Source organism: Babylonia areolata, chromosome 8 (assembly GCF_041734735.1).
Source record: "Babylonia areolata isolate BAREFJ2019XMU chromosome 8, ASM4173473v1, whole genome shotgun sequence".
NCBI lineage: Eukaryota > Metazoa > Mollusca > Gastropoda > Neogastropoda > Buccinidae > Babylonia > Babylonia areolata.
Window position 1 is genome coordinate 6,624,200 of NC_134883.1, and position 12,500 is coordinate 6,636,699.

Consider the following 12,500-nt stretch of genomic DNA (forward strand, 5'->3'; position numbering starts at 1 on the left):
TGTAAATACATACATACATATATATCGATCCAAATATACATGTGTGTGTGTGTGTGTGTAAACCTCTCTGCCAGCCCCGTCGGGCATTTTCGGTCTGGTTGTCCAGCAGGAGTCACACGTGAACCCTGACGGCTCTGCCTCTTTTGCAGTCACTTATGTCATTATGGGCTGAATATCATCATCACCAGCACCATCATCGTCATCGTCCTCAGTAACACACGGTCCCCACGTCATCGTCATCATTGTTTTGTCGATGTGATCAACTTTGGAGTGGACCAGATTTGCCCTCCCCATGAGCCGTCAGAAAGGAAATTATGGACCATGTCATACCCCAACACTAAACCTTGCTTCATACATTCCATAATGTCGTTGGCAGAAGCGGTTTTTGTTTTGTGGGGGGGAGGGGGTTGTTTTTGGTTGTTGTTGTTTGTTTTGTGTGTTTTTTTGGGGGGGTGTTCTTTTTTTTCTTTTTTTTTTCTTACCATCAAGTCTACATTCTCTCAATAAATGGTAATTCACAATGACCATTTCAAAGTATTTTCTCATTAATATGCACTTGAGAATGTTTCCAGATTGCGGTGACACAATGTTTTTTGTGTTTGTTTTTTGTTTTTTGTTGTTGTTTTTTTGTTTTTTTACTATTGAGAATAAACGAAAGAAACAACAACAATAGCAATTATTATTATTATTATTATCATATCGATGGATGGCAGAAGTAGCAATTATAGCTTGACCAAGTTACATATTTGTTTATCTATGCATTTGTGTGTCTGCTTTTTTTCTTCTTCTTTTTTTTCTTTTTAACTGCCGTGAGCAGTAGTAATGATGGCTTTACTTAGCTACACACGTATTTTCTCTCTCTGTGTATCTATGTGTCTGAGTCTTTGTTCATTCATATGTTTATTTTCTTGTTTTTCGTTTCATTTTATTCGTTTTTATTCCTTGAAACATTTTATTCATTTATCTATTTGTTTATAGCTACCTGTCTATTTTTTTTTATTTACTTATTTATCTGTTTATTATATGACGTGTGTGCTTACTTATTTACTTGATTTGCATACTTACTTACTTACTTATATATATATATATATATATATATATATAATAGTCAGTCGTGTCCGAGCGTGAACATCAGAACAGTAGAGGAGGTAACTGCTGTCCTGACTACCTGGGCGAGAATATGATCATAGTAAGAGCTTCTTGCCCGAGTTACACCCCCACTCTCACGGCCACGAGGGTTTTAGGACAGTCGGTGTTGGGACTTACTTACCTACTGACTCACTTACCTACCTACTGACTCACTTACTTAAGTACTTACTCACTCACTTACTCACTCACTCACCCACTAACCTTTTTTTTTTTTTTTTTTTTTTTTTTTTTTCCCCTTCCAGACGCACGCTCAACATGCTGCTCCGAGCGATCCTGTTTTCTACCCTCCTCCTGGTGATGTGTCCGCACCAAGGAACCACCGCCAGCGTTCACGCAAACGGGCAGCCCAACGAAGCGCAAGCTGCCTCACCCGAGGACATGGAAGGTCACATGGATGTCGCCAAGCATAACCCTATGTCCGGTGAATTTCCACCGAGGCACGAACACGATGAAGAGGGAGAGAATTCGTCTGAGGAAGAAGAACCACAGATGGAAGTGGAGGAAGAGAGCGAAGAAGAGGAGGAGGGCGGTGAAAAAGTGGAAGATGAAGATGAGGGGGAAGAAGAAGAAGAAGAAGAAGAGGAGGAGGAGGAAGAAGAAGAAGAGGAGGAGGAGGAAGAAGAAGAAGAGGAGGAGGAGGAGGAAGGAGAAGAGACGGGAGGACAGGAAGCAACGAATGAAGGAGCAGAGGAGAAGGTAGAGGAGGAAACACCGAAGGAAGTTGGGGAGAAGGAGGAAACACCCAAGGTAGAAGAAGAAGGAGGAGCCCAACCGCCACAATAATCAAGACTGAAGACGCATTACTGACTTCAAATACCAGGAAGAAGAAAAAAAAAAAGAAAAAAAAAGGTATGCGCACAGGTTATCAAATTATGATATTAAATCTGATCATCTTCCACTCCACATCTAAAAAAAAATCACAAAAAAAACAATGACGGCTCCCTCCCCTGCCACACCCTCCTCCCACACCTGGTACCTTCATACACACACACACACACACACACACACACACACACACACACGCACACACACACACATACATACACACACGCACGTACACACACACACACGCACACACACACACGCACGTACACACACACACACACACACACACACACGTACACACACACACGCACACACACATACACACACACGCACGTACACACACACACACACTCACGTACACACACACACGCACACACACAAACACACACACACTCACGCACGCACACACACACACACACACACACACACACACACACACACACACACGCACGTACACACACACACACTCACGTACACACACACACGCACACACACACACACACACACACACACACGTACACACACACACACACACACACACACACACACACACACACACACACACACACACACACACACACACACACACACACACACATTCGAATAACACAGGACATATTCCCAGTCAGGTGATGCTAACAGATGATGAATATATACAAACAAGATTGGGAAATTTTGTTTATGAATGTTGCTGCAATTTACTACATTAACTGATTGATTAATTGTGTTTTTTTTTCATTCGTTCATTCATTTACCATTGCACTTGTGTCTTATAAACCTTACGGTTTCATGACAATAAAATCTATTCTATTCTATTCTCTATTCTATTCATACACACACACACACGCACGCACGTACACACACACACACACATACACACACACGCACGCACGCACGCACACACACACACACAAACACACACACACAGACACACAGACACACACACACACACACAGACACAGACACACACACACACACACACACACACGTTTCCTTCCACTGCTAAACTCTCTTTCGGTTACATGCAACATTCTATTTACATCAGTACAAATCAAAAATAAAATTTGTATTCGTAAGTATCATTTTTTTTTTTAGTACAATGCTACTCATTCCCACCCACAAATTTATACGAAATACATGGAATTACAAGGATACCTTAACAGAACAACCAACTATAACACAAACATTTGGTAATCCAAGGTGAAATTAATACAGGCTGTTGTTTTGGTGGTGTTTTTCGTTTTTCAATGAAAGCATATATAGTGTATTCACTCCAGCACAAATATTTCAGGGCGGTAAATAATTCCTATGTAGTAGAAGAAATACGTGAATACAAAAAAACAAACATGAGGTCATCAGATTATTTGATTCACGTATTCAACCAATAGTACTGCATGAAAGCTGAAGTTTGGGGACTTGATGCAGTTTCTTACCAGTACGAAAAAAAAAATTCATCTGAATGGTTTGAGAAAGGTGTGTGTGTGTGTGTGTGTGTGTGTGTGTGTGTGTGTGTGTGTGTGTGTGTGTGTGTGTGTGTGTGTGTTTAAAAAACTGAATGGTTTTGAAGTGGGGGCGTGGGGGGGGGGGGGGGGGAGAGACAAACCGATATCCATAAAGAATCATTTCGGCTGTGAAGTGCGTAAGTTTTTAGTTTAGGTTCCGTCAGTTAAAGTGTAGACTTTCAACGTAAAGCTAACATAATAAGACTGATCAATTGTATGAGACAATTAAAGTGGACTGCCCTAAGAAAACAATTTTTCTTCTTCTTTTTTTAGTCTTGAATCTTGTTTCGGCTGCAAAGTGCATACATTTTTAGTTAAAGGTAAGTCAGATGGGTCGGTGTAGACTTTCAACGTCAAGTTAACAATAAGATTTATCGGCTGGATGAGACAGAAAAAGTGGACTGCCCTGAGAAATACTTCTTCTTTTTTTTCTTTTTTTTTGTTAGTCTTGACTCTCTCTCTCTCTCTCTCTCTCTCTCTCTCTCTCTCTCTCTCTCCGTGTTCTTTTATAAGGCATTCAAATGGAGATAAATCGCTACTTAGTAAAGCCAGTATGATGTATGTTTTGTCCATATCTACGTTAATTTCCTTACGTTGTTTGGTGAAATTGTATCATGTTTTCGTATACCCCTTCACTTGGGGATGAGGCCTGAATGTGAATAAAACATTCAGATTCTCTCTCTCTCTCTCTCTCTCTCTCTCTCTTAATCTCAAAGTTTCCCCCCACATTACCCGTACACACAACAACCTGTGTTCAGTGACACAGAACATCAGTTATTTGTATTTGTATTTCTTTTTATCACAACAGATTTCTCTGTGTGAAATTCGAGCTGCTCTCGCCAGGGTGAGCGTGTCGCTATACTACAGCGCCACCCTTTTTTTTCTTTCTTTTTTTTTCTTTTTTTTTCCTGCGTGCAGTTTTATTTGTTTTTCCTATCGAAGTGGATTTTTCTACAGAATTTTGCCAGGAACAACCCTTTTGTTGCCGTGGGTTCTTTTACGTGCGCTAAGTGCATGCTGCACACGGGACCTCGGTTTATCGTCTCATCCGAATGACTAGCGTCCAGACCACCACTCAAGGTCTAGTGGAGGGGGAGAAAATATCGGCGGCTGAGCCGTGATTCGAACCAGCGCGCTCAGAATCTCTCGCTTCCTAGACGGACGCGTTACCTCTAGGCCATCACTACACAGTGATGTGCTTTAATGTCTGTTTTTATGTTGTTGTTGTTGTATCTTTTCAGATACTGCCGGCATTCCAGTGGTCTTCGCCGTGCTTTGAAGTGCTCTCAAGGATCCGCAAGTGAAATGTTCTTCACCCGACCGAGATACGTCTATCTTAACTAATGTTTTGCGCGTTACTGCGAACTGGGTTCTCCAGAAACACCCTCACCCCCACCAATCCCTCCCTCCCCCCCTCCCGCCCCCCCGCCCCCTCCCCCACCTCCGCCCCCCGTGCAGAGTTGGAATTTTTCCATTTCATTACTCCTTTTGATTAGCACACAATTTACACACACGCACACGCACGCACGCATACACACACACACACACACACACACACACACACAAACACAAGCACACGCACGCACGAACACACACACACACACACACACACACACACACACACACACACACACACACACACACACACACAAAGAAAAATACAACACCATCCGGGAATCGCTTTGAATTACTTATTCCTCAAAAGTCCTCATTTGTTTTTTGGTTGTTTTGTTGTTTCTCATCATAACGTGGCAACAAGCGTTTGTCCCGAATGAGACACAGAAGCCACATAATCTGAACTCGTTGTGTCGTCTTAATTCATTTGCCATTCCCATCAATTACAGGCGTTAGATTCAAAAGCAAGGTCTCCCATGATGGCCCTCGCGGAAGAGGACCAATGAGTCTATAGAGATATTAATATTAAGCTGTATTCAATACAGAAAATGGTATCAGTCTTCTCTTTACAGCGGAGCCACTCTCTGTGTCTCTCTCAGCGCCCCCCGCCCCCCCCCCCCCCCCCCCCACTCCCGCACCCCCACCACTCCCGCACCCCCACTATCCCGTACCCCACGCCCCCTTCTCTCTCTCTCTCTCTCTCTCTCTCTCTCTCTGTGCGTGCGTGTGTGTGTGCCCACCTCCCCTCCCCATTCCCTCTCTCTCCCTCTGTCTCTCTCTCTCTCTCTCTCTCTCTCTCTGTTAAAAGAGCAAAGGCCATCACCCACCCCCTCCCTCCCTCCCCCCGCCCCTCACCCATTATGAAGACAACACACACACAAAAAAAAAGAAGCCATTTTTGAACAGTTTTCCAATGGCTGGTCACAACACTAGAATGTTCGGGACTTCAACAATTCCGACAATGCCTTCAACACCGTCAGAATAGCCTACCCGGATTTCCAAGAACGCGCGAAACAAATTCCCTTCTTCCTCCTCCTGCTTAGCTTTCGTATACTACTACTACTACTACTACTACTACTGTGACTACCTGTTGCTACCACTCTGACTTCGATTGACTTCTGTTATATATATATGTCTACAGCTTGATTAATCAATTTCACACTCGCATTCTCAAACAGTAGAGATTCTCCCAGTTTTACTTTCCTTTGAAATATGTTATCTTTGAGCTGAATAAAAATGCAAAAAAAAGTAAATGTCTTTTTTTTCTTCTTTTTTTTTTCTTGTGCGAGGCAGAGGGGTGTTCGTTGTTTGTCTGCTTTTGTTCATTTTATTGTTTCTTTGGGGGAAGGGGGACGGGGGGGGGGGCGAGTAGAACGAATGCTACGAGAGACTGTTTATGCATATATCAGAAACGTGAGCACGCACGCACGCACACACACACACACACACACACACACACACACACACACACACACACACACACACACACACACACACACACACACACTGGCACACACACTGACACACATACGCGCGTGCGAGGAAGTCAGAACAAATACAGTTGTGTTGACCCGGGGAAGAATAAAAATGAGAAAGAAAGATAACCCGGAAAAGAAAATAGCAGAAATAAAACACTGGCATCGGCAGAAAATTAATCCAAGCCCAAAATTTCCATAATGTGGGGTTTTCATAATTCATCACATTGAAAGAAGTTCCCGGCGTCGCCACATGAGCTGGGTGGAGGTGGGGGGGGGGGGGTCTTTTGCAGCTTAAATAGATATATTTAATAATGGTATCATCATCATCATTAGTGTTCGTTACTCAGTGGAACCTCGACTAACCAGGTTTGTTTTGTTTTGTTTTGTATTTTGATTATTTTTTTCTACACGCATATTTTCAGTTTGTGTGTGTGTGTGCGTGTGTGCGCGCGTGTATGTGTTCGTGAGTATGTGTGTGTGTGTGCGCGCGCGCGCGTGCGCGCATGCGTATGCATGCTTTAGTCTGTACATGTGTGAGGTGCTAGGTGTCATGATTGTATTTACGTGGATGATAATTATGGACGTAACTATGTATACTGCCGTGTACGTAAACGCATGTGTTCTTCAACTACGCTTGTGCGTTTTAAGTTTGATATCAAATTCGGGTAGTACATTTAAACCACAGTGGAAAGGTTAATGACGAGAGGTTTGTATATCTGATTCAGCCTTTGCTCTTTAAAAAAAAAAAAAAAAAAAAAAATGCTAGAAGTCTGTACAAAAAGCCGTACCAAATTATCCGATGCACGCAGTCACACTGAACAACCACTTCCACGTTCGTCAGCTTGACTTGTTCGTGTGCTCTGAGTATGCAGTCACAAACAAAACAAAAAGAAATTGTCACGCTCTATAAGAGAGCAGACTAGAAACCCCCACCCAGCCCAGCACTAACACCCAGACACCACAAACACAGACTACAACAATTCAGGGTTCACATTTATTTAATCACACACCGAGCTTGTCCACAAACAACCACAACCCCAGCTGCAACATCAGACTTAAATAATAGAATGGATAAATAACACCAAAAACAAAAACAAAAAAAACAAAAAAACAGAGCTTTAAGACATGGAAACACAAGCACAACGTTGATGATGAAGTAGTGACGATGAAGTAGTGACGACGACGACGAACAGTAAGTACCGACGACGAAGAATAGTGACGACGAACACGAAGAACAGTGACGACGACCACGAAGAACAGTGACGATGAAGACGAACAGCAAGTGACGACGAACACGAAGAACAGCCAGGCAGCCGAGCACCAGGCCAGAGAAACGCTGGCGACGGAAGGCAGCGGCAGCAGCCAACGAACGCCTGGACTATGGAAGTCAAAGGCAGGCAGAGGGGTTCCGGGGAGACAGTGGAGGGTCAGTGGAAGGGTAGGGAAGTCGGTGGATGAACACGGAAGGTGGGAACGCTGAAAACACTTCCAGAAGAGGTACCACTACCCCAAGGCTGGAAGAACACAGAAAACGAAGTGCACACAACCACTCGGAGGAAACTGATCCCCACTGACTAGCCTAGAGTCAAGACGGCCAAACAGCCCTGAAGCACCCAAAGACTGGCACGGCTGCCTCTTCTGACAGTCGCGGGCGAAAAACCGAGAATCTTGTCACTTGCTTACCAGGAAGAGGCTGATCTCAGTTCAGTGACAGCCTGAACTGAGACAGACAGACTGAGAATCTCGTGCAATCAGCGCAACCCACACTGCTCTCTAGCTAGATGGGGTGGGTGAACGAGGTTGAGCACTCATATCTGATTTGTCATGAGATGTGACAGAAATACGCAAATCATCGCCTTCTTCTACTTCTGCTCACATCCTGACACTGTCCCAATTTAAGTCAACATAGTCGTGCTTGAACCCTCACGACACTAAATCGTACAACGCAGTTATGGGAATTAACTGCGGTAAACAGCAAGCCTTCAATTTGCGAGGTTTGCCTCCCATACTAGGATTGTTGATCACATTCTTGTACTGTCGAATTATATTGTGTTACACTTTTCTCACAACATATTTCCCTGTGTGAAATTCGCGCTGCTCTCCCCAGGGAAAGCTCGTCGCAACAAAGGAAGCGCCACCCTTTTCTTCTGTCTGCAACTGTATTTGTTTTCCGATCAAATTGGATTTTTCTACGAAGTATCAGTATCAGTACTGAGCTCAAGGAGGCGTCACTGCGTTCGGACAAATCCATATACGCTACACCACATCTGCCAAGCAGATGGCTGACCAGCAGCGTAACCCAACGCGCTTAGTCAGGCCTTGAGAAAAATAAATAAATAAATAAATACTTTTTAAAATAATAAAATAAAATAAATGAAAATAAATATTTAAAAAAAAACACCACAAACATTTTTTTTAAATAATAAAAAATAAATAAAATAAAATAATTTTTTTTAAGTAAATAAATAAATAATAGATAAATACTTTTTTTTTAAACTAATAACAATAATATTGTTATTATTATCCAATAATAATAATATTTATACAAAATCATTTGCTACGGACAACCCTTTTGTTTCTTTTGTTTCATACTGCACACAGGACCTCGGATTATTGTCTCAATCGAATGACTCATTATTCCAATGAAGTATGATTAAATTTGTTCAACTGACAGCCAATGGATGTAGATCAGCTGACTCATAGTCCTGTCACGACAATGACATCATATTCACACCGAGATCGAAGTCCGAGTCGAGAAAGAACAATGAGATACCAGGATGCGGTGCTTTTAGGCTCAGTTACGTCCAGCAGTGTCCATGTGGGAGCGGATGTCTTCACTCTTCGCCTGTTAAACGACTGCATTCATTATGACCCGTTCTGTTGTTTGGAGGAAGTCGTCCGAATGACGTTTGTGGTCATTACACATCTCCCTCACTTAGCTACCCTCTCCCCACCACACCCCACACTAGCGCACACTTCTTCTTCTTCTTCTTCTTCTTCTTCTTATTATTATTATTATTATTATTATTATTATTATTATTTAATAATAATAATATTTCTACGAAATCATTTGCTACGGACAACCCTTTTGTTTCTACTGGTACCATGTAACCCAGTACTACCTGCCGCATGTGAAGTCTCCCAACAAGGGACCAGGCGGAGGAGGAAACCTTCCTCAACGGCTGTGAAGGCGGAAGAGGATGACTAAAGGGCAGGGGGAGCTCTTATCCTTGACTGGAAGTCCCCCTAGGAGACGGAGCTCCGAAGAAAAAACCTGCACCTGCCGAGGCCGTCCTACACGTGGCAGTATCTGCACCTGTGCGACTGTGAGCGTCGGTAGGCGAGAGAGCGGGGAAGGGACTGCACAACTCCTCCTCACTAAAAAGTCACCTGTGCTGGTCAGGCAACCAGGCTAATGTCGGAATGACGAGCTAGCCCCTAGCTCACAGAACGCCAGTGCCTCCCCCCCCCCCCCCCCCCCCCCCCCCCCCCCCCCCACCTGCAATCAAGATCAATGACACAGAGATCAAGTCAGTCGACACGTTTTGCTACCTGGGCAGCACCCTATGCAGCAACGGAGCCCTTGATGCAGAAGTGACGCTGCGCATCGCCAAGGCCAGCTCCGCCTTTGGCATACTCAACAACAGGCTGTGGAACAACAAAGGCATCAGGCTCAGCACCAAAATCAAAACCTACAGAGCTGTTGTGCTGACCACCTTGTACTGCTGTGAAACATGGACGATGTATCGCCGTCACATTCAACAACTTGAGCAGTTTCACCAGAGATGCCTACGAAAGATCCTCGGCATAAAGTGGCAAGACAGGGTCTCCAACCTCCAGGTCCTAGAGAGAAGCGGCCTGCCCAGCATCGAAAGCCTGCTGATCCAGTGCCAGCTACGCTGGACAGAACACGCTGTCCGCATGACAGACAGCAGGATCCCAAAGATGCTTTTGTATGGCCAGCTGAAGGAAGGCCACCGTGAACGTGGAAGACCCTGCAAGCGCTTCAAGGACACCTTGAAGACAAACCTCAAAGCCTGTGACATAGACATCGCTTCCTGGGAAACTGATGCCCTTGACCGCTCTCGCTGGAGGATGCTGTGCTCTAGTGGCATAAAGACGTTTGAAAACAAGAGAACGCTGGCCATTAAAGAGAAGCGTGAGCGAAGGAAGCAAGGCTCAACTTCTGGAGATGTTTTCCCTTGCAACACCTGTGGGAAGTACCGCGCATCCAGAATCGGCCTCTTCTCCCATGAGGACACACACCGACAGATAAGCCTGCCTGCCTACTCATCCGTCGGACCGACGGGAGACTCTATCATTATTATTATTGTTGTTGTTGTTTGTATTATTATTATTATTATTATTATTATCATTATAGTTATTATTATTGTTTTTGTTATCAATATCATTATCACCATCATCATCATCATTATTATTATTATTATTACTATTATCATCATCATTATGATTGTTATTATCTTTTTTTTTTTTTTTTTTTATTGCTCAGACATCATTTATCTCAACGACGGGATCACATGGGCAAGTTAAAAACCCCTGGCAAAATAAACTGTTAAAAATTGTATTAAAAAAAAATAATAAAAAAATAAAATAAAATAAATAAATAAAAACCGTCAAACAACGAAATTTGGGACAAGTGATCCAATGACGGAACCGGCCGGGATCGGGGAAGGTGGGGGGTGGGGGAGGAGAGAGAGAGAGAGAGAGAGCCCGAGAGAGAGCCCGAGAAACAGACAGACAAGGCAAATTCTTTATTTCGAGGATAATAGTTAAGCACTGGTGTGCTTTTTTACATCCAGTCCCCGCCCTGATTAAGGTCTACACTACACAATATTTAATGAAAATGAAACCATGGTGTTAGTAGAGATACGTAACAGAGGAAAAAATATACATAAATCAAAACAAAACAACACACACACACACACACACACACACACACACACAGAGGTGGGCACGGTCGTACCCGGCCGCCGTGTAATGATTACAGTACTGATTCGGATACGTATACAGTACCATGCCTTCTAGAGGAAAACTGAGGAGAATGAAGGTGGATACCATAGACGAGAGAAGGTATATGCAGAACTGAAATGAGAAAGTAGAGTTCGAGGTTCCGCTTTCCCTCACTCCACCCGGGTGGGTATAGGTTTACCTGAGAAAACTGCATGAGGAGGGATTTTGTTGGCTGTCCTGTCACACATGATACTGGTCGTTGTTGACATTTTGTTATAGCGGCCTATTAATTTTCAAATTTGAATGTTGCCTCGGCGTTTAAAAGACAGGAGAGGAATTGGACGGGGGATTGAATGGTCAATGAGGGGAGACCGGGTACAACTGAGGAGGGTGGCCCATCAAAGGAGAATATTTGAAAATACATATTCAAGTACAATTACAGAAATTACATAATGGGCTTCGTACTAAAAGGGTGCCCGCGTTAACTTGTCAAGTTTATTTATTTTTATTTATTAAGACTTCTTGCTATAGCGCATATTCTTGAAGCTCTATGCGCTTTACAATAGCACTAAAAACATTCACTCAAACATCCCCACACAAACATATGCATATAATTTGAAATATAGGCGAGAGAGAAAAATTAAAATAGGTCATGTCAGTTGATTAAATCCAGAAATGCAACAGGTTTTTTTTTTTTTAAATAGACAATTGAAATTGAAAGAACACAAGCACGTATACGCATGCATATATACATACATACATACAAACACACAAAACACACAGCGTGCGCACACACACACACACACACACACACACACACATACACGCACACACGCGCGCGCGCGCGCACGCACGCACACATGCACCAACGAACACAAGCCGCATACCCAAACACATTACTCACGCACTCACTCAGTGACACACACACATACACGCACCTACAGGCACAATACACACACGAACACAGATCAACAATCGAATAATGCAAACTACTGCGACATTACTATATATGTATATATAATAAAATAAAAGTTCCTGCTAAGCATTTCCCTGAAGAAACACCCCACATTACACACACAGATCAAAACTAGAAAGATGAAACAGATGTTCAGCAAAGAGAAACAACTCAATTGACTGCCCGGGATAACGAATACAAAAAGCCAAAAACATCAACGTTCTC

The 12,500-nt window shown here is 43.2% G+C and overlaps 1 protein-coding gene across 1 annotated transcript in view; it reads left to right on the forward strand.

Annotated features, from left to right (window-relative positions):
- Positions 1 to 5,140, forward strand: part of LOC143284489 (uncharacterized) — a 10,233-nt gene extending 5,093 nt beyond the window's left edge. Inside the window, exons 2-3 of the mRNA XM_076591177.1 lie at positions 1,392 to 1,998; positions 4,718 to 5,140. Of these exons, the coding sequence (XP_076447292.1) occupies positions 1,405 to 1,932 (528 nt within the window). The 5' untranslated portion in view covers positions 1,392 to 1,404 and the 3' untranslated portion in view covers positions 1,933 to 1,998; positions 4,718 to 5,140. The remainder of the gene's footprint in view (positions 1 to 1,391; positions 1,999 to 4,717) is intronic.
- Positions 5,141 to 12,500: the final 7,360 nt, after the last annotated feature.